Here is a 20,913-nt window from a genome sequence, read left to right on the forward strand (position 1 = left end):
TGGTGAATTTGTTAAATTTGTTACCACAGGCAGCTGTGGATGCCAGGTCGTTGGGTGTATTTAAAGCAGAGATTGATAGGATCTTGATTGGAGACGGCATCAAAAGTTACGGGGAGAATGCTGGGGACTGGGGAGAGAAAAAAGATCAGCAATGATTGAATGGCGGAGCAGACTTGATGGGCCAAATGGCCTAATTCTGCTCTATGCCTTCTAGTCTACTTAAGACTGCAATACCAGATACAACTCAAGCTGCATCATTAAGTTCATTGATGATATGACAATTGTTATATATCGGCAATAATGATGAGTCGGTGTACGGAGATGGGGTAGAGAGGGGGTGAAGAGGCTTGTTAAATGCTGTGAATACAACCGGAGTCTCAACATGGACAAGACTAAAGAGATAACTGTGGACTTCAGGAAGGCGCAGGTGACTCACTCTCAATGGCACTGCCATGGAGAGAGTAAAGAGCACAAAGTTCCTTGGTCTACCCTTGATAGACAATCTAACCTGGACCCAAACACCACCTCTCAAGTCAAAAAGGTACAGCAGCATCCACACTTGCTGTGGAGATTGAGATGTGCAAGGCTCCCCATCGCCATTCTGGCATCTTTCTACAGGAACACCATCGAGCATGTCCTGTCTGGCAGCATCATGGTGAGGTCTGGAAGCTGCAAGGTATTGGAGCACAAGATCCGGCAGAGGATCGTAAAAACTGCCGAGAGGATCACCAAGGTCTCCCTCGTCCCTATTTATGACATATTCTGTAAGTGTTGTATATAAAGGGCCTGAAGCATTGTTGAGGATCCCTACCACCCATCCCACAATCTCAACCCACTACTGTCAGGTAGGAGGTACAGGAGCTTCAGGACTAAAATTTCCAGACTGGGTAACAGCTTCTGACCTCAAACTCTGAGACTAATGAATACCCTGACACCACCAAGGTCTCTTCTTTAAGGCAGTGAGCTGTTTACTGTTTACCTGTGCTGTGAAATACACATTTTGGATTATATTTTATTGACTTATTTATAGTAATATTTTATTTTACATGCTGGGTGTGATATACGTATTGGGAGTGCACTGAAATCCGTTGGAACGTTGTTTTGTTTATATACAATCAGATGAAAATACATTTGAATTTGAACTTGAAACAGGCCAACATTAGAGCAGAATGAGTAACAAGTGAGAAATGTCAGGTGCTAATGTCCAAGGTATTGGCTTCAGAAATCCATGGACCTATTTAGATGAAGAGCTAAAGGGGAAAAATTATCCACAAAAGTAATACCCATCAATCCCTTTAACCTTCCAAAAAAAAGCCCGTGCAAGGGCCATTTTTCTTCAAGATATGTGGCATCAAGTTTGACATCATGAAACATAGCTATATTACCACCCAGGTGCTTCAGCCATAGTTTTAAGTAAATGAATTTTACAAGTTGATACATTTTATCCAAACAGTAACAGATTTATTGAGAAAACAATTATTGTACAAAAAGTAGACTACCAAGTCTTAAATTGTGTTCACAAATGTACACAACGCATAAGGGTCATGAAACAAAAAAAATTAAAATATGAAAACATACATTAATTGAAGATGGATGAAAATGTCTAATGGATTCTTCCAAGCTTGTGATCAATTGGCTTCATGTCAGATGCAGATCCTCTGAAGGCAAATAGTGTGTTGTGTTTCATTTCCCTCAGCCTAACCTTCAAACTTAGGTTCATTTTACCACTGCTACTTGTCAGAGTCTAGCACATACCCCTCACCACGCCGACCCACCCCATCCCATCGTTAATTACAGTTCCAAGCCTGACAATTGTACCATTGCTGACAAAAGCCCTCGCCACGCCATCCCACCCCACCCTCAATTACAGTTCCAAGGCCATTTCTTAAGTTAGGAGATTTATACTGGAACTTGCAACCTTGGATTGAGCACAATTCCCAACAAGCATCATAATTTTACTCAAAACCTCAAATGGTATATAAAAAACTTCCTTATTGTATTGTTCCCGAAGACAGCTTTAGCGTCCAGTTCCTGCTAATGCAAAAGCAAGCGAGTGTTGTTTTTTCCAGAAGTAAGAGGTTACCTCAGTCATTTCAATTCATTGAATGATCCAAACAGGCAAGGACTTGACCCATTCAATTTTACCTCACATATATTCCTCATGTACAGAATCGTGCTTGACTTTGTCTCAATCTACTGCATTTTCTCTGAACGTAGCAAAAAGTTACATTCATTTTCTCCTCCTGAAGAATAATGCAAATTGATGAGAAAAGCTGTGTCCTTCGCCAGTAACCCTGAAATTCGTTAACTTGTCAGTGGAAGGCCACCAAGAATCCTCCACCTTTGCCTTTAGTGCCCCAAAGAACATAAAGCTGCATCTCTGAGTGCCTGTTGATAGTAGAGAAGGGTACTATCGATATGCCAATACTCCCCTGAGAGCAGGGTAAATATTTTAAGCATCATCTTTTCAATGCTGAATTTAAGACACAATTTTGTGCTCTGATCTCCCTTTGTCCACTAAAGCGAAACCTTGTCAGAAGAGTGGAGAGTCACAGTATGTACAAGGATTCTGAAGCAAACGCTTTATCCAGTCAGGATCTGGAATAAGAAACATTTAAAACAGGTCAATTAAAATAACAATACAGATATGTCTATATGTATGAAATCAAAGACCTTCAAAGAAAAATAAAATGGTTTGGTAAGACTCTGTTTACTGAGGAACATTTTAAAAAAATGGCAATGTTCATCTTGCAAATTATACACATTGCTAAAAAGATTACATATAGTTTGTAAAATGCATGCACAAAACTGATCTGGGAAGTTCAGTTGAAGAAAATGCCTTCCGTTTACAGCCAGGATCTCAAGAATGATTGAAAAATAAATATCATAAACCTGCATCAATGCTTTATTTACATATCATAAATTGCACCAGAACCTGCCGTTTGCTTTTTAAAAAAAAATGTATGAAGAGGTGTAGAACTGCATTAACGAGGCAAAAATTCATGGTGGCCTTTAAATGTTTGAATTAAGTTTACCGTGAAAAGAGAAAGCCGTGGCAAAGTGCATCCTATCTGCTAACTAAATAGGAACAGGAATTCTAGCAATCACTCTTGTGGACACAAGGATTGTGTGCACTAACCCTTCAACAGACTGGAGCATATAATCTAACTTGACAGACCAACACGGAATCTGTGCTTCAGTTCTGCACAGAGTACTGAAATAGAACGGACGTCAGACAACACATACAACAGTATCCAGCATTTTGTGTGCATTTCCACAGAGGCTGCCTGATCTGCTGAGTTCCTCCAGCATTTTATGTGACCTCCATTCAAGACCCAAACAGTCCTGAAAAGGTGAGGCAACACTTCACCTATGAACCTGTCTACTGTATCTGGTGCTCCCAAAGTGACCTGATGTAAATTGAGGGTCCACTTTGTCAAGCACCTCTGCTCCATCTGCCAAGAGCAGAATTTCCTGGTGGCCAATCATTTTAATTCCTATCCCCAATCCCATGCTGACATGCCAGTCGATGGCCTTCCCTTTTGACACAATGAAGCCAATCTCAGGGTGGAGGAGCAACACCTCATATCTCGTATGAGTAGCCGCCAACCTTATGGCATAAACATCGATTTCTCCCGCCGGTAAAAATTTCCTTCACTTTTCCCTCTTATTCTGTTCCCCACTCTGGCCACTTACATCCTCTCCTCATCTGCTTATCACCTCCCCTGGTGCCCTTCCTCATTCCTTTTCTCTTGTGGTCTACTCCTTTGTCCTAGTAATTCCTTCTTCTCCAGCCCTTTACCTTACTCACCCATCATCTCCTAGCTCAAAGCTTCGACTGTTTATTCATTTCTATAGATGCTGCCTGACCTGGTGAGCTCCTGCAGCATTTTGTGTTCTGCCGGATCTCGTTTGTTACTGACACCAGACAGGCAGCTGCACTATCTGCACAATGGCTGGAAGACCAAAATGCTTCATCTTAAAAGAAACTATAAACAAATTTATTGTTAGTCCTTTTGGTATTATTTGTAGCATCAGCTGGCAAATCAGCTGTCAAGTATTAACATACTGCATTTATTAATTGTAGCATGAGAGGCACGATGCAAAGTGATCAAACTTGTCAAACCTTAGTGTGAACTGTATTGTCAGGTCGAACAACCATTATATTTGCACGTATACCTCTTTCTCGCGACAGAAAGAAGTTTTTGGAACAATGTGTCCAAAAGAACAATTGGCTTCCTTAAAGTTCAAGAAATTGGAGTGACCCAAGCATCGGTTACTCACTGAAGGATGTCTGCACAACAATTTGCTGATGTAAAGGGCTCAATATTAGCAACTTCAGCAATGTTTGTCACATAAGCCTAAAGCTAACCATTGGACCACACGTGTAAACATGGGGACTGAAATCATGGACCTTGTGCTTTAAGTTATCCCTGTACATCCATGGTTCAATCATGCACTGCATGAGGAAGGCCTTACTCCCTCAGCTATCCCAGACCTTACAATTAAACAATCTGCAAATTCTTAAACCAAGAGCAAATTCTCTTAAAGCAAATTGTCAGAATCTAGTTTAAGAGTTTACACTGATGATCATTTGAATTAAAAGTGGTTGTATAATTTTGTAGGTTACTCAACTGTAGAGTACAATCCCATTGTCATCAGCATACACACACACACACACAATTGCCACATCATTTATTAATACATTCTGAAGATGTAATCTGTTGCAATTAAGGAGTGATACTTATCAACAGAATATTTAAACCCACTTCTAATATGAAATTACAGAAAACAGATGATTACAATGGGTTGGTTTGAATTTTACGGGTAGCTCACCTGAGGGTAGCTGTTGTCGAGCAATGCTGTCTTGCAGTAGACATCTGCGATAGGTCAGGCTCTGGCAAGCATGGTATGTCAAAACACATCTGCAAGAAACAGCAAGTAGGACTACACTTTACTAATACTTACAACACTTACATTGTTCTGTCTTTGGCTACGTTACTAACTAGATGTACAATTTATACCAGTCGCTGCCGATATTTTCAAATGAAAGAAATATCTGGTGCAAAAGCCATTGCACAATCTAAACCTAAACTATTTTCAGAGAGGAAAACGTAGAGAAACTTAAGGTGTTTGATTACAAAATCAAAGCTGCTATCAGCAACATCTTTGCACCAAGTTGTAGGAATAACAAATTATTTATCTGTATGAATTTTTATCTTAAATTCATATGCAACTTACACACAAGGTTCATGACCTGTTATTTCCCCTTATAGAATGCACATCATGCATCAAAGGCCTGGCCATGGCAATGATTACCTGTGCCAAACGTGTCCATTGGAGCAGAGAGCCTTGCGCCGATCCGTGAATGGCAGAACCTCTTTACAGAGGGAACAGTGCTCTGGAAACGTCTGTTTGGTCAGTTTCTTCAAATTGTGAGAAATCAAAACCTACGTCCAACAGGAAAACGAAGAGGGAGAGAGGTCAATCAACCAGCTTATCAAGAATGTAATCCTTTATAGTTTAACATTTAATTTTGTTTAGATTACTTCACATATCAGCAGCAATAAATTAATGTAAGCAAACAAACCCTATGTGATTTTTATGCAAAGTACTGCAAATCCTGCAGATCTGAAATCAAAAACAAATACTTGAAACACTTGGGAGATTGAGAGGTATCCATGGAGGGAGAAACAGAATAAATAGATAATTGCCACTTTTATCAGAATTAAGATATTATGTTGCAGTCTCCTACACAACCAGGAGAGAGAATCAAACCTGCATGATTCCATCATGAACTCACTTCACCCTCAGCAACCTTTCAATTCACATAATTTTTTCCCTCCTTGCTAAAGAGTTCAAGTTTAAAATAATTCTGGGAATCAATCACTTTACAGTTAAACAGAAATACAAAGGTGATTTCAAAGCATTATAAAGTCAGAAAATTACACACACACACACACTCAGTGACCACTTTATTAGGTACTCCTGTACACCTGCTCTTTAATGCAAATCTATGCAAATTAATATCTAATCAGCCAATCAAGTGGCAGTAACTCAATACATAAAAGCATGCAGACATGCTTCAGAGGTTCAGTTGTGCAAACACCAAAGTGAGGAAGAAATCTGATCTGAGTGACTTTGACCATGGAATGATTGTTGGTGCCAGATGGGGTGGTTTGAGTATCTCAGAAACTGCTTATCTCCTGGGATTTTCCACACTCAACAGTTTCTAGAGTTTACAGAGAATGGGGCAAAAAAGAAAAATCATCCAGTTTGCAGCAGTTTTGTGTGGGAAAAAGCTTTGTTAATGAGAGTGATCAGAGGAGAATGGCCAGACTGGTTCAAGCTAACAGGAAGGCAACAGTAACTCAAATAACCATGTGTTACAACAGTGCTGAGCAGAAGAACATTGCTGACCACATAACATGTCGAATCTTGAAGTGGATGGATTACAGCAGTAGACCACGGACATACACTCAATGCCATGTTATTAGTTAGAGGAGGTAACTAATGAAGTGGCCACAGCGTATATAAAATAGAACCAACACCAGCATGTCGTGGGAAGAGAATGGGCAAAAGTGAATACTTGACTCTATACCAATGGCAAGTTTTGTAGAGGACACCATTTCTATTTTGCCACCTTAAAAATGATTAAGTAAGTAGCATGCTTTAAATGAGATGAACCTGCACAAGTTTAGAAGGCAATAACACTATGACTAGTATGGAAAAAGGAAGCCAATCACCTCACTGCAATTCATATTCATTGGAAATAAGGGAAAAACCACATGATGTGGTTGCCAGTTTTGAGGACAAACCAATTGGCCAATTATGAACAGCAAAGAAGTCAAAAGGCAGAAGCACTTGAGCAGGCAAGTTTAAACAGAAAGAAGTGCATAGATCTACAAGCTATAAGTCGATATGCAGGAATCTTTTTTTTATTAAATTAAATGCTACCTAGAAACAAAGGTAATATGGGACCAAGTATTTGTTTGTTATTTTGAAAGTGAAATGCAATGTTACCTCTTGGTGTTTTTGCTATACAATTAACCAGCTAGTGAGCATCAGAGTACATCTCAGGGTTTTCCAGTACACCTCAAGCGTAACAGATGCTATGGGGTATTCAGTTTAGACCAGAAGGGATTACTATTGCACATCAACAGGTTATGCTGTTCTATAGTTAATGTATTTGCATGGAACCATCAATGCCTGAGAATGGTAAAGCCTACAAAAAGTAGCGGACACAGCTCAGTCCATCACAAGGCAAAACCATCCCCACCACCCAGCACATCTTCAAGGAGCACCGCCACAAGAAAACAGTACCATCATCAAGGACATCCACCATCTGGGCCATGTTCTCCTCTCACTGCTGCCACCAGGGAGACAGTACAGGAGCCTTAGGTCCCACATCAACAGGTTCAGGAACAGTTACTACCCCTCCAATTCAGGCACCTGAACTTCACACACCTCAACTCTGAAATGATTCCACATCCTATGGACTCACTATCTCACATTCTCAGTATTAATTATCTATTTATTTTGCTGTTTGTCAGTCTTTGAGTGTAGTTTTTCATTGATTCTACTGTATTTCTCTGTTCTACAGTGAATGCCAGCAAGAAAATGAACCTCAAGAGTGGTACACGGTGAAAAATTTACTTTGAACTTGCATTCATGATGCTCCTCACAGTGAAACAATGCCTCAAGATCTGAGCTCAGACACATACAGCAAAACAGGTCATTTCTGCCCAGTACACCATGAAGAGGGCTTGATCTTCAAATACCCGCTTTCTCCACTGGCTGCAATGGCACATTAAGGGTAGTGGCGAGTTTCATCATCTGCTTCAGTCTTCGCCAAGAAATGGCTCTTGTGGTATGGGATCCACATTTCCCTTGATCTTCTGTGAACATTTATCTGAGAGCAGGTGTAGGCAGAGGATCTCAGTATTGTCAAGTGCCATGGCCAACATCTCATATACTCATTGAATGAGTCAACAATGTCCTGGAACTCAGCCTCTGAGCGCACATCAATGCATGTGTCAGCGTACAAACTGCAACTCAAGAATTGAAGTTTAGGGTGATTTTGACATCAGGGTATTGTTCAAGTTCAAGTCATTCAACCATAAATGGACACAGCCGGACAAAACAGCATTCCTCCAGGGCCAAGGTGCAAAATATACACAGCACATTCAAGACAACATGCAAACATACAGTCCCTGAGTGACATGTCCCGCAAATCAATGGTAAAATTCCCCACAGAATTTAGAGGATTTTGTAGACAATACCACTGCAATTTGAAAAAATGTCAGCAGCATTTATAGTTTCTACAAAATAGTCTTAAATTCACTGGTTAGCCTAGGAAAGGTGGTTTTCCTCTAAGCAGAACCACCACCAATGTCCTTCCCTAGGCTAACACCCCAGCATTTACACCCTTGTTAATCTCAGTTATGTTGGGTAGCCAACATCATTCAAACGCCTGACATCAGACTCCCAAGACAGACATAGCATACCAAGACCTGCTATGGGAAGAGGTTACAAAGCAGACAGAGAATAATATTCAAGGCTGTGCTCAAGTTTCCCTGAAGAACAATATCCCCGTCGACTTCCAGCAGCCTTTGGACCATGGATGCTTAAAGTGGAAAAACAGCATTGGGAATCTCAGGATCAGGATTATTGGCATTGACAAATGTGAAGTTTATTGTTTAGTGACAGCAGTACAGCACAAAACATAAAAAAAACTATGTCACAAAGATAAATAGAGCAAAAATAATAGGCCGTGTTTATGTGCAATTCAGAAATCTGACGGCAGAGGGAAAGGAGCTCTCCTTAAGTTCAAGTTTACTGTCATTCAACCATACACACTATATAGTTGAATGAAACATTGTTCCTCTGGAGCTAGGGTGCAAAAACACCATGTATATCATGTTATCAAGTCAAGCTTATTGTCATTTATGTATGTCATCAAATGAGAAAATGCTCCTCTGGACCTGGGTGTAAAGCAAGAATTAACTCTTCAAATGAACTACACATAGATAAACAAAGTGAACTGCATAAATTAAATAACGTAGGATACAGTACAAATTATCCAGTGACACTTCGAATGCGATGTGGCAGTGAGTTCAGAAGCTTAATTGCCTGAAGGAAGAAGCTGTTTCCCACCCTGACCGTTCTTCTCTTTATGCATCGGAGTCTCCTGCCTGATGGTAGAAAGACAAAGAGGATGCTGGATGGATGGGTGGGATCCTTGATAATACTAAAGGCTTTATGTATACAGCACTTCCAATAACCGTCCTCGATAGATGGTGGCGAGGCCCCTATGATCCTCTTGGCCACTCTCACAGTCCTTGAAAGGGATTTCCAGTCTGATGCTCTGCTGCTCCCAAACCAGATAAGAGCAGCTGATAGTCACATTTAGCACGTATAGTTACCACACAGCACAAACTAATATTAGCACAAGTCCCTGAGTGACATGGCCTGAAGATTGATGGTACATAAGATGTTGTCCTAGAGCCATTTTTCTGGAAGAGTAAGGTTGCAGCAACTTCTCAACTCGTGCTGGGTCAGCACCAGACAAAGGCAATTTGTTTTCCAGCGGAGTGACACTGGGGAGCAGTACGGACCGGAGAGTCCGGCTGCACGGATTAGCCTTTTAAGCTAACACAGATTCCAGTACACTTGCTGCACTTCCCACACCGTTTCCGACGCTGCCTTCCCTGTGAGGCTGTAACAAACGAAACCGCGCTATGAGAGCCTAGTCCATGTCCATGCAGCTCCTCTGCTTTCAGTCGCAGTACTGAACCGAAGTTACAGCATTTTTTTTATTACTAATGTCCAACAGGGTCTTGCAATCATAAGAAAAACGTGTACGACAAACATCTGCACCATTTATCTTTTTCCACACGTTTGATGGTTTTGTTGTGTGTGGTTTTTCTTTAAACGGCTCTATGGTGTTTCTTGGTTTGTGGCTGACTGCAAGATGAATCTCAAGGTTATATACTTCGATAATAAATGGACTTTGAACTTGGCTCACTCTTTCCATCACTGAACCCTCATGTATGTGCTCTCCTGACTTTCCCTTTCTGAATTCCGTAGTCAATCCTTTGGTCTTGTGACGCTGAGTGTGAGGTTTTTGAGACACTATTCAACCAGCCCATCTACCTCTCACCTCTATGACCCCTTGCTGGCACCCGAGATTCTGCCAACAGCAGTCGTGTCATTCACAAACTTATAGATGGTGTTTGAGCTGTGCCTAGCCACACAGACGTCAGTGTAAACACAGCAGAGCAGTTGGCTAAGTATGCAACCCTGAGGTGCCCCTGTATTGATGGTCAGCGAGGAGGAGACGTTATTACCAATCCATTTTGTCTGTGGTCTGTGGTTGAGGATCCAGTTGCAGTGGGAGATACAGAAGCCCAGATTTGAAACTTGTTGACTAGTAGTGAGTGGAAGATTATGTTGAACGCAGAGAGCTGCAATCGATAAAGATCAACCTCGTTCCAGTTTGAGATGACACCGGTTAATCTCAGTGACTTCTGGCTGGTGGCAAATGAAACAAGGAAAACAACTAGTTAGTTAGTTCATCACTCATTTTCTGGTAAACAATAGCCTGTAACTTCCCTTTGGCCTCAGAGGCAATTCGACGTGGCAGAACCAAGGCGAGATGAAGCAGCAAGCCTGTCACCAAGAGTGAGGAAATCCAAGGTTCGATCAATTTAAGCACCAGGCCAAACCGGAAATGTTGGGTACAGGCTGCACCGAGGCAGAATGGTCCAGGCACTAGAACACGTCACAGCAAATTAACTCAATATTTCGATGACAATATAGGCGCCGGGCCAGATTGAAAAGGTCAGGATGTTAGAGTCCAAGGTGAGGGACGAGTTAGTTCAGTGGAACTAAGGGTCTGTGGACAGATTCTCTTTGTGGGTTTTAGCTCAGCACACTATTTGCTTGTTTTTACTACTTGAACTGTTTGTTTTTTTTCTCTCTGCACTTTGAGCGTTTGACGATCTTTTTTAAATAAGTTTTTTTGGGGGTTCTTTGTTTCATTGCCTGTTAGGAGACAAATTTCAAGATTGAATAACGTTTACATTCTTTGATAATAAAAGTATTTTGAACTTTGTCATATGTTTTTCTCTTGTCTAGGTGCTGCAAAGCCGAGTAGAGAGCCAGTGAGATTGTAGACTTGTTAGGCAGTAGGCAATTTGACACAGGGGGCTCGATAAACAGCACATCACTGATCCCATCGGTCACTGCCTGTCCCATCTTTGGAAGAGTCTACAGCTCCAACATTGGCCTCATTAGCCACCTCAAATCCACAAACTAAAGCAGCAGCAATCACAAAAGACAGCCCAAAAGAAACAACCAGTGTCGGTAGGCAAAAAAAAAGAGCAAAATTCAAACCTGCATAATGGATTACAAAGAGGGGAGAGAGAATAGTTAAACATCCATACTCACTTCACATACCGAAGGCAAAATATGTATCAATACAGAGAGTACTTCAACACTAGTGACAAGGAAATCTATAAATTTACACTTCGGCAAATGTAATAAAGCTTTTATTACTTACAATCACAGCCTTGAATAAACGGCATTTTCTGCTTGACTAAAACTATCTATTTAATGGTACTGATGAAATCAAATATACATTATAGACTTAGATCTATATAATTAATGATGTCTAACCTATTATACAGAGAGTGAAGCTACTTTACTGAGGTAATAAAATCTATTGCTATTAAGTAAACTTTATAATTGTGTGAAATGCCATAAGATTCACATGTAGGGCAAAATACCAGCAATGGAGAACTTGTTGGTCCCTCAAAGGGCCTGTATTGGTTTCTTAAATTAGCTAAGAGGTAGTGGACAGCAAAGGGTGAAACAAAGGGAATTTCTGCAGTAGTGTGAAATAAAATAGCAGAATGCAGAACGGCAGGTAAAGTCAAAACACACTCCATACTAAATCAGAATACTGGTGATCAAATTCGAGTGTTCTGGTCAGATTGACTATTTCTTGAATACTGTGTGGTATCCTGGCTCTTTGGTGACATCACAGAGTAGAACTTTAAGGCTGCCTCAGCACAAGAGATTGAGTAAAGATGGAATGGATTTGATGACTTCAGCCCATTTAAGAGAGGCACTTTTTTTAGGCTCAGTTAGAAATTTTAAAAAGAATTATTTAATTTTCTGGTGCAAGGTAAGAGCCCTATTTTCAAAAACTGGCAGACTGCTGTGCATATATGACGTATGTTGGAAGCCAAAGAAATGAGAGCACCTGCTTTGACTTTGAAGGTCCATTCTTTGCTGGAGTGCTCAGAACAGAGTGACTTCTCCATTCACATTCAACTCTCTACCAACATAACATCATTGGCAAATATTCAACATCTCTGGAAGGATCAAAAGCACATTCTGCAACTGGCACCTGTAATTCCTGACAAATAAGGCATTAGTCAGAATGCACTTGGAGTACTGCAAGTAGTCTGGGGTCCCTTATCCAAGGAAGGATGTGCTGGCATTGAAGAGGGTTCAGTGGTCACAAGAATGATCCCAGGAATGAAAGGGTTAAGGTATGAGGAGCATTTTACCCTACTGGAGTTTAGAAGAATGGTGGGGGTGGGGGGGGGGGTGAGAAAGAGAGAATCTCACTAAAACCTATTGGGTATTGTACGGCCCAGACAGAGTGAAAATGGAGAAGATGTCTCCAATAGTGGGGGAGTCTAGGGCCAGAGGGCACAGCCTCAGAATAGAAGGATGACCCTTTAGAAAGGATATGAAGAGGAATTTCTTTAGCCAGAGTGTGGTGAATCTGTGGCATTCATTGATATATTTAATGTGGAGGTTGATAAAAGCATCAAAGGTCATGGGGACAAGACAAGAAAATAAATCAGCCATGATAACATAAAAGCAGGCTCGATGGGCTGAATGGCCTAATTCTGATCCTATGTCTTATTGTGTCATTAAATCATTTCATGGATTTGAAAAAGCCTCAATTTCTGTCATTTTAATTAAATCAACAGTGTTCAAAGTTTAAGGGTGAAAATGAGAATTCAAATCATTCTGAGGATCACTTGTGCAAACTTCTTGACAGACCCTCCCCAGTGTGATTCTGATTGCACTCTGACATTGGACTCTATGGATTTCAGCAAAGGAGCGCCACCTACCTGCAGTTTTCCAGCAGATGGACTGGGAAATCGGGGTGCTGAATGTGCAACAGGTTAACCTGGCATAGGTTCAACGGCTCCATTCATTTTAATGGAGAAGAACGGCTGCGAGGAAGATAGGCAAGTTTCAGGTAACTTATTTCTTCTGAACTAACATATGTATATAATAATTAATTTAAATGTAATCATTTACTTCTGCGATTTCTACGCAAGTGTGGTTGGGGGCACCGGTGAGCCTGGGCAACTTGCCACTCCAAGGGCAGATGTGGCTCATGCGCTCCACTCTATTGAATAAAGCGCTTTCTTCACACAATTTAAACACCAAATACCCAGTGCCTCTAGCCTCTCACATCTTCTTTCATCTGAGCTCATTCTCAACCACCATCAACCTTTAACTCTCTGCTGAAGTTTTAGTTACTTCCAAGGAGCTGAACTTATTCACATTAAGGATAAAGGGCTTCAGATTACAAACTTGCTAATATTGCTAGATTTTCAGAGGCATCTCTAACATACATTTGAAAGTGATAAACAAAAGATCCTGCAGATGCTGGAAATCCAGAGTTATACACATTAAATGCTGGGGAAACTCAGCAGCTCAGGCAGCATCTACGGAGAAATATAGTCAAAAATCAAGGGTCTCAGCATGAAAATTTGATTATTTAGTCTTCTCCATAGGTGCTGCCTGACCTGCCGGGTATATGGAAGTGATAAAAGTTGTTCACGGATCAAGACTTCAAGAAGAGAAGTGTCAGGCAAAATTTAAAATTATTGCAATTCACCATTAACATTTTCACCAGAAAAATAAATCCTGGAGGATTTAATTGCTACAAAAGATTCACAAGACTAAATGAACAAAAGTCTTTAAAGTCAATCACATATGATTGATCCAAGTGCTGCATGTGTGGGATCCGTGAACATAATTGAAGGAATTTTTAATAGACTAATTTGATGGTCATTGCAGTGAGATACAGCTAGGAAAACAGCAGTATGAACAAAACAGGCACTTGGGATGTCAGCAATGCTGATGAAGGTACATGTAATTTTCTACTGCCAATTTGAAGGAGAAAGACTATATAATGCCACTCAATATCCTTTACAGAATCTAAAGTTGCTTTTTAACTGGATAAGGATTTTGAACTGGGGTTTCTGCTACAATATAGGAAATGTGCCAGAAGGGTGCATCTCCTTTAGGAAGCTCCTCGGAACTCAGCATGACTTAGCAATGTGTGCACAGTACATTCATGACCCAATTCTCCCTGGAACTGTCCATTTCTCCAATATGTCTTTGATGGGCACTTGAAGCTGTGCAGACTAGGTGTTGGAATGCAGGATTAGGCTGGCAACTCTGACTGGTATGGGCACCATAGGTTGAATGGTTTCCTCCTGCACTGTAAATTTCCTGATTCAACAACCTTAATGGGATCTTTCAGTTCTACCTAAGAAAACCCACGTTTATCACCTCTAAAAGTTAGCATTTCAGATAATGCAGCAATCTCACAAATAGAATATAGATTACAGCACAATACTGCACGATGTTGTTCTGACCTTTTAACCTATTCCAAGATCAATCTAACAAATACACTGAAGTTGGTCTCAATTATCCTGTTCAGGTATCTGGAGATGAGCCTTGAACCCATGCACAAGATGGCAGTGAGCCCTCCTTTACAGGCATTATATTATTATTAGTAGTATTTATTTTTTTCTCAACTCAAGCTGGTAAAACCTGAGGTACGGGCATAGCCAAGCACGCTCATTTGACAATTGCTAGGAACTTTCGGACTATTCTAGTGGTGTTTAGTGTTGGGGCTCTCTGAAGATATACATAGATATTACTGTGTAGCCCTAATTGCTTAATGCTATTATGTAGTGCCTTTGAGATGATACAAGTTGTAGATATTATTATCGGGACAATGTATACCCTGTTCATGTTCTGAGGTTTTTCAACTCCTTCTTTTAATTCTGAATATTTCTGGTATTTTTCACTTATTGATTTCTGTAAGTTTGTGTGTTTGAAATGGCGATATCTATTAAATAAATTGTTCCTGCTTGTTTATCCTGTATTATCTTAATACTCATAATTATTATAATGAGGAAGGCAAATGCAATGTTAACATTTATTTCAAGAGGACTTGAATACGTGAGCAGGGATGTGATGCTGAGGCTTTATAAGGCACTGGTGAGGCCGCACCCTGAGTACTGTGAACAGTTTTGGGCTCCTCATCTAAGAAAAGATGTGCTGGCATTGGTGTGAGTCCAGAGGCAGCTCACAAGGATGATTTGGGAATGAAAGGGTTATCACACGAGGAATGTTTGATGTCTCTGGACCTGGACTCACTGGAATTTAGAAGGATGGGGGGGGGGGGGAAATCACAGTGAAACCTTTCGAATATTAAAAGGCCTAGACGGAGTAGATGTGGAAAGGATGTTTCCCATGGTGGGGAAATCTAGGACAAGAGGGCATATCCTCAGGACGATGAGTGTCCATTTAAAACAGAGATGCTGAGAAATTTCTTTAGACAGAGGGTGGTGAATTTGTGGAATTTTTTTTTAAACACAGGCAGCTGTGGGTGTACTTAAGGCAGAGATTGTTAGGTTCTTGATTGGACACGGCATCAAAGGATACAGGGCAGAAGCCTGGGGAATAGGGCTGAGGAGAGGGGAAATGAGGATCAGTTGTGATTGAATGGCAGAGCAGACTCAATAGGCCAAATTGCCTAATTCTGCTCTGATGTCTTATAATAGAGTTCAATCTCAAAATTTGCAATCTCTGGCTAATTTTGTGCTGTAACTAATCCCACTCTCAGAGCAGCCCCAGTCTACATTGGCATGCAGGCATATCTGAACAGCAGCCAGCATGCCAATGCCCCACAAAAACACTCGCCTCTGGTCAAAATTACTTGTTACATTGCAGTTTCTTAAACTTTAAAATATCACGGTGTACAATTCCATAAACACAAAACATAATGGCAGAGATTTAAAACCTAAAAGTTGCACTTTAATACTTAACAAGTACAAATAACATGGCAGATATATGCAGATGTCCTTTGAATAGCATCCAGCAGCCTTGGTGACAACCCGTTAGGAATAAAAGTTAGCTTTTATTTTTCCCACTAGTGAGGTAACTTGAGAACCACAGGCCACAGAGTACCAATGAACTGAGTGGCCATCATATCTTTAACTTCATGTAACATTTAACGTACACAGAAATTGGGAATTGGGGTGAGGGGAGAATTAAGGGGAAAAAAATCAAAGTTATTCAAGTGAGCCCTACCTTAGCTGTCCTATCATCATAGCTAGGATCAGAGGTCAAAAAGTCACAAATACCCCTAGTTGGGATACTGGTATTCTCAGTAATCCAGGTGTGGAGGTATACTTCACCTAGGACTCTTTTCATGTGTTCACGAGTTAAGTGAAGCTCCACCTCTTCAATCCTACTCTGAATCTCATTCAGTTTTCTCGAAATCTTCTCGTGAATCTCTTCTTCAGATTTGCCTACTTTTGGGTCCACTGGCAAATTTTCTACTCGACTTCCAGCTACGTTAGCTTCTCTTGTACTTGCCTCTGCCCCGTCAGGCTGCTGACCACTCTCGTTTAACGATGCAGAATTATCACAGTGCCGAATCTTTGACTCATGGTGATTTGGTCTCCAAAGTGTTTCAGCTGGAGTTTTCTGTAAAGTCTGAAACAAGATCTTTAGGAGGAAAAGTCTGAGCCGCCAGAGGTAGCTAGATGGATTTGTCTGGAGTTTATGGTCTAAAGCTTCATCGAGCTCTGGAGGAATGCGCTTCTCCATCAATATTCGCCAGCGTACAAGGTCAAGCAAGTCCACTTGTTTGAATAAATTGTGGATGGAAGACTCCAAAATCCTGGATGCTGCTTCCTCTGGAGTTTTTAACGTAATAAACTGCACCTGGTATGTTCGGCTGGCTGGATGGAGGCCATTATTTATACCTTCTGCTGTCACGAGTGCTAAGTAAGCATCATTAGGACTCAGGCAGATGCCATGCAACCTCACTGATCCAAGCGACTCAGGCAATTTGATTAAAACATGATCAAACTTCACTGCTACATCTGTGAAGACAGGTGTCAACTTTCGGATGGTTCCATCGACAGAGCAGGTGTAGAAACTCCCAGTTTGTTTGTTGGCGGTCAGTGATACAATGGGAAGCGTATGGAGGCCAGTTACGTGAGAATTATGAACGTTCAGTCCTGCTTTGGATATCAACAGCAGACACCAGAAGACATACGTTCCTCTAGCTGCTACAACCAAACTGCAGCTGCACTTCTGATATGGGTGGGAGAGAGATATACATTTAATATTGTGCACAGGTAACTGATCCATCTCTTGCCAAAGAACCACTGGCTGCCTGAGAGTGAAGTAGCCTTTCACTGCTTTCAAGTTGACTGGCAGAATCTTAACTGGACCTTTAGAGCTGCCAACAATCAAGCCACTCATTTTGCGACTCCCGTGCTCATATTCCCACCATGACAGAACACTTGGGTCACTAATGCCCGATTCAATAGTACTGCATCCAATGATAGAATCTTTGCCGTGAAACGGGATCAAAAACTGCCAGATAACAACATCCCCATTTTCAAGTAGAACAGCCAACAAAACAGTCCCCACATCTTCACACTCGTTGTTGGCTTTTACACGCTGGGTATTGCAAATACTGGACCACTCCATTCTGACAGGAGTTTGCATGTAATGTCTCCTTTGGAATTCCGAGAAATTCTTCAATTGCCCGTCCAAGTCTCCATACTTGTTCTCGTACAGCATCTCACCGTACACTTCAGTAATATCTAAAGCTGGTGTCCACTGCAGCCTATTCACGTTCACCTGAATTGATAGTCTATTATCCAGTGTCAAAGATGCCAATAAACACCTTCCATTAGGGTCACAACCCAAGGGAGACCAACTGGTAAATTTAAACCCTCGTAATGGTGACAAAGCACCTCCCTCTGGGTTAAAGATCCTGTCCATCATTAGTGAGTGGCTTAGTGTTGGATCTCTTTTATTCAAGAACTTCTCCTTGCATTCACTTACTTCTGCTTGAGAGCCAACCTGAAAACACCGAAAATATAAAAATTAGCATTTGTGGTTGAAAATAAAGTTACATTTTTCACTCAATTTTAAATAATGGGCATTTAACTGCTGCCAAATATTGGTTAAAGATAATTCTTTTGAACAAGAGATTTATTTCAGATGTTAAGTGGAAAAGTCCCAAAAGGAACACAAGTGCTAAATTAGGGATTTCCCTCTACATCACTAACATAGAATATAGAAAATTTAGAGTGAACAGTATTTAAAAGGTCTCAGTTGTGTGGGAAAAGCAGAGATTTTTGTTACTTATAGTTGGCAAGAAATAAGCAGCAAGACAATTTAGAACTGTTTTGCACACTATAGCTTCAATTGTTCAAGCATTCCAAGTGAGAAACGACTGGGAATTAAAATTCCCTACTTCAACAAGTTCGGAACCATGAAGAATTTGAAGGTATCGACAACCATCTTGGATGCTATGATGAAAATGAAAACTTGGAGGATGCAATCGTCAAAAGCATTGTATGAACACAGTCCATCATCTGCATTAGGAGTTTGCATTGATTTTCTTAATTTAATGTCAATCAAAAGAAAATGGCAGAGTACACTGAATGAACTCTTTCATCAACGATTATATAGGACTATAGTAGCATTGATAGTGTTGTAATTTGTTCTGTATTTCATTTAAATACATAATTTGTTACTTAGTAGTTTGTCTTTTCTCTATTTTAAATATTTTCATGAAACTGGCTAATTAGGGAAGCCACTTAATTGGGCCAAAATATACTAGTCCAGATGTGGCCCAATTAACCAGAATCCACTGTAATGCAATCTAGTTTCAACTGATGACAGCAAAGTCCCTGATTTACAGTTCAAGGGTTTCCCCGTGAAATTAGTTTTGACAACTTTAATCCAATTGCCTGTACATATAGACTTTCAACACAAATCTATCAATTAAAACCAAATTAGATGCAATTGCCCTAACAAGGCACTTAGAGGTTTAAAAACTGTGTAAAATGGCAAGTAACATATTTACCAATGCTTTGATTCAGGCAGTGTAATGGGGTTCTTCTGACATTTAATTCACATTATACTCAGATTCCAAACTCAAATGCTGTATCTCAATAAATAAGATTTGAAAATAAAAGCTGACACTTCAGTGCAATAAAGAGAGAACTTTATGTTGGCTGAAATGCTTGCTTTAGAATCTGACAGTAAGCCAAACCTGCATCTGACTTCTCAGGTGAGTGTTCCTGTCTGCGATCCCCAGACAGGAACCTAAAGAACATCAGGGGAGCTCTCCAAGGTGCCTGCCCTGGGAGAGGAACCAAATTTCCTACTCAATCACTCTGTGATGTAGGGGGATGCTGTTATGTGCACACATGCCACTGCACTTCCTACCTCAAAACAATTCAGGATGCAAATTTCTCTCCAAAGTGGTACTTTATTTTAAAGCCTGAAGCATCACAACAAACTGGAGGAGCTCAGAGGGTTGGGCATATTTTTAAAGAGGAAAGGAACTGTTGACATTTTGGATCAAACCCCACACACTCAAAAGATTCTGCAGAGCTTGAGCAACGCACAAAATGCTGCAGGAACTCAGCAGGTCAAACAGCACCTATGGAGGGGAATGAACAGTCAACATTTCAGGCCCAGACCTTTCATCGAGGCTGGAAAGGAAGGGGTCAGAAGTCAAAATAAGGTGGAAGGAGGGAAAGGAGTACGCTGGCAGATATTAGGTACACTGGAGGGGAAAGGCGGGTGGGTGGGGGATGACATTATAAGCTAGGAGATGGTTGTTAATGGCAAAGGACCAAAGGAGGAGGAATCTGATTGAATAGTGGACCATGGGAGAAAGGGAAGGAGGAGAGTAAGGATAAGAGAAGAGGGTGGCCAGAATAAGAAATGTTAAAAGAGAGAAGGGCAGAGGGGAGAGAAATTTCCAGAAGTTTAGTAAATCGCTGCTCTTGCCATTAGGTTGGAGGCTATCCAGATGGAATGTGTTTCTCCTCACACCTGCACTTGGCCCCATCATGGCAGAAAAAGGAGGCCATGGATTGGCATGACGGAACGAGAACGGAAAGCCGAATTTAAATGGATGGCCACCGGGAGACCTTGTCTTTTGTGGAGGACAGAGTGAAGGTGATATGTCAAAATGGGAATGGGAAATCGAATTGAAGTCCAATTCCTATTCCCTCCCACTCCCTCCCTCCCCAGCACCACCACGCTGCTCGACAGCGAGATCCCCCAGCAGATTGTGTGTTACTCGAGCGTCTGCGGTCTCTTCTGCCTCATCATAAATGTTTCCTTAAGGGTGAACTAGGCACATAGGTCTGCAGGGATGCAGAGAGGGGCGAGGCGAGGAGATACCTTCAGGAAGCAGCTGTGACTGGGGGCAGGCACCGAGGTGCGGTGGATCACCATGTCCAGCCCGTTGTTGTGAATGTCGCATATCTGCTCCAACACGTAGATGTTTTTACCGGTGGTGATGGAGAGCCGATTGTCCTCGGACCAGCCCAGAGGCTCGGGGCCGCTCACCGGGTACTGCAGCTTGACGCTGGGCTCCCGCTTACTCGTCAGCACGGTCGGGCTGCCGGTGCCGTTCTTCTTCTTCGCCGAGAGCACAGACGCCGCCGCCATGTTAAGCAGCCCTAGCTCCGCCGACGGCAGTGACGCCAGCGCCTCGTGCCCGCCACTCCGAGAAGACCCCGAGCCGGG

General features: G+C 41.4%; 1 protein-coding gene across 3 annotated transcripts; it reads right to left on the bottom strand.

The window, feature by feature from the left end:
* Positions 1–1,439: 1,439 nt before the first annotated feature.
* Positions 1,440–20,853, bottom strand: gtf3c4 (general transcription factor IIIC, polypeptide 4). 3 transcript variants are annotated; one of them, XM_073052698.1, is made up of 5 exons: positions 20,566–20,853; positions 16,426–18,219; positions 5,320–5,450; positions 4,837–4,925; positions 1,440–2,598 (listed from the first exon to the last, which is right to left on the bottom strand). In XM_073052698.1, the coding sequence occupies exons 1-5, from the start codon at positions 20,833–20,835 to the stop codon at positions 2,534–2,536; spliced, it is 2,349 nt and encodes a 782-aa protein (XP_072908799.1). In that variant the 5' UTR covers positions 20,836–20,853; the 3' UTR covers positions 1,440–2,533. The 3 variants fall into 3 exon arrangements, 2 of the variants coding, with proteins under 2 accessions (XP_072908799.1, XP_072908800.1); XM_073052699.1 differs by having other exon boundaries at positions 20,676–20,810; XR_012099751.1 differs by lacking the exons at positions 1,440–2,598; positions 4,837–4,925 and adding an exon at positions 13,155–13,259.
* Positions 20,854–20,913: the final 60 nt, after the last annotated feature.

Source organism: Hemitrygon akajei, chromosome 7 (assembly GCF_048418815.1).
Source record: "Hemitrygon akajei chromosome 7, sHemAka1.3, whole genome shotgun sequence".
In the NCBI taxonomy this organism is placed as follows: domain Eukaryota; kingdom Metazoa; phylum Chordata; class Chondrichthyes; order Myliobatiformes; family Dasyatidae; genus Hemitrygon; species Hemitrygon akajei.

Coding starts and splice junctions, on each gene's coding strand:
- gtf3c4 (XM_073052698.1), bottom strand. CDS start 20,835: ATGGCGGCGGCGTCTGTGCTCTCGGCGAAGAAGAAGAACGGCACCGGC. Junction 5,451..16,425: donor ATGATGATAGGACAGCTAAG/GTAGGGCTCACT, acceptor TGTTGGACGTAG/GTTTTGATTTCTCACAATTT. Junction 4,926..5,319: donor AATGGACACGTTTGGCACAG/GTAATCATTGCC, acceptor TGTTTCTTGCAG/ATGTGTTTTGACATACCATG.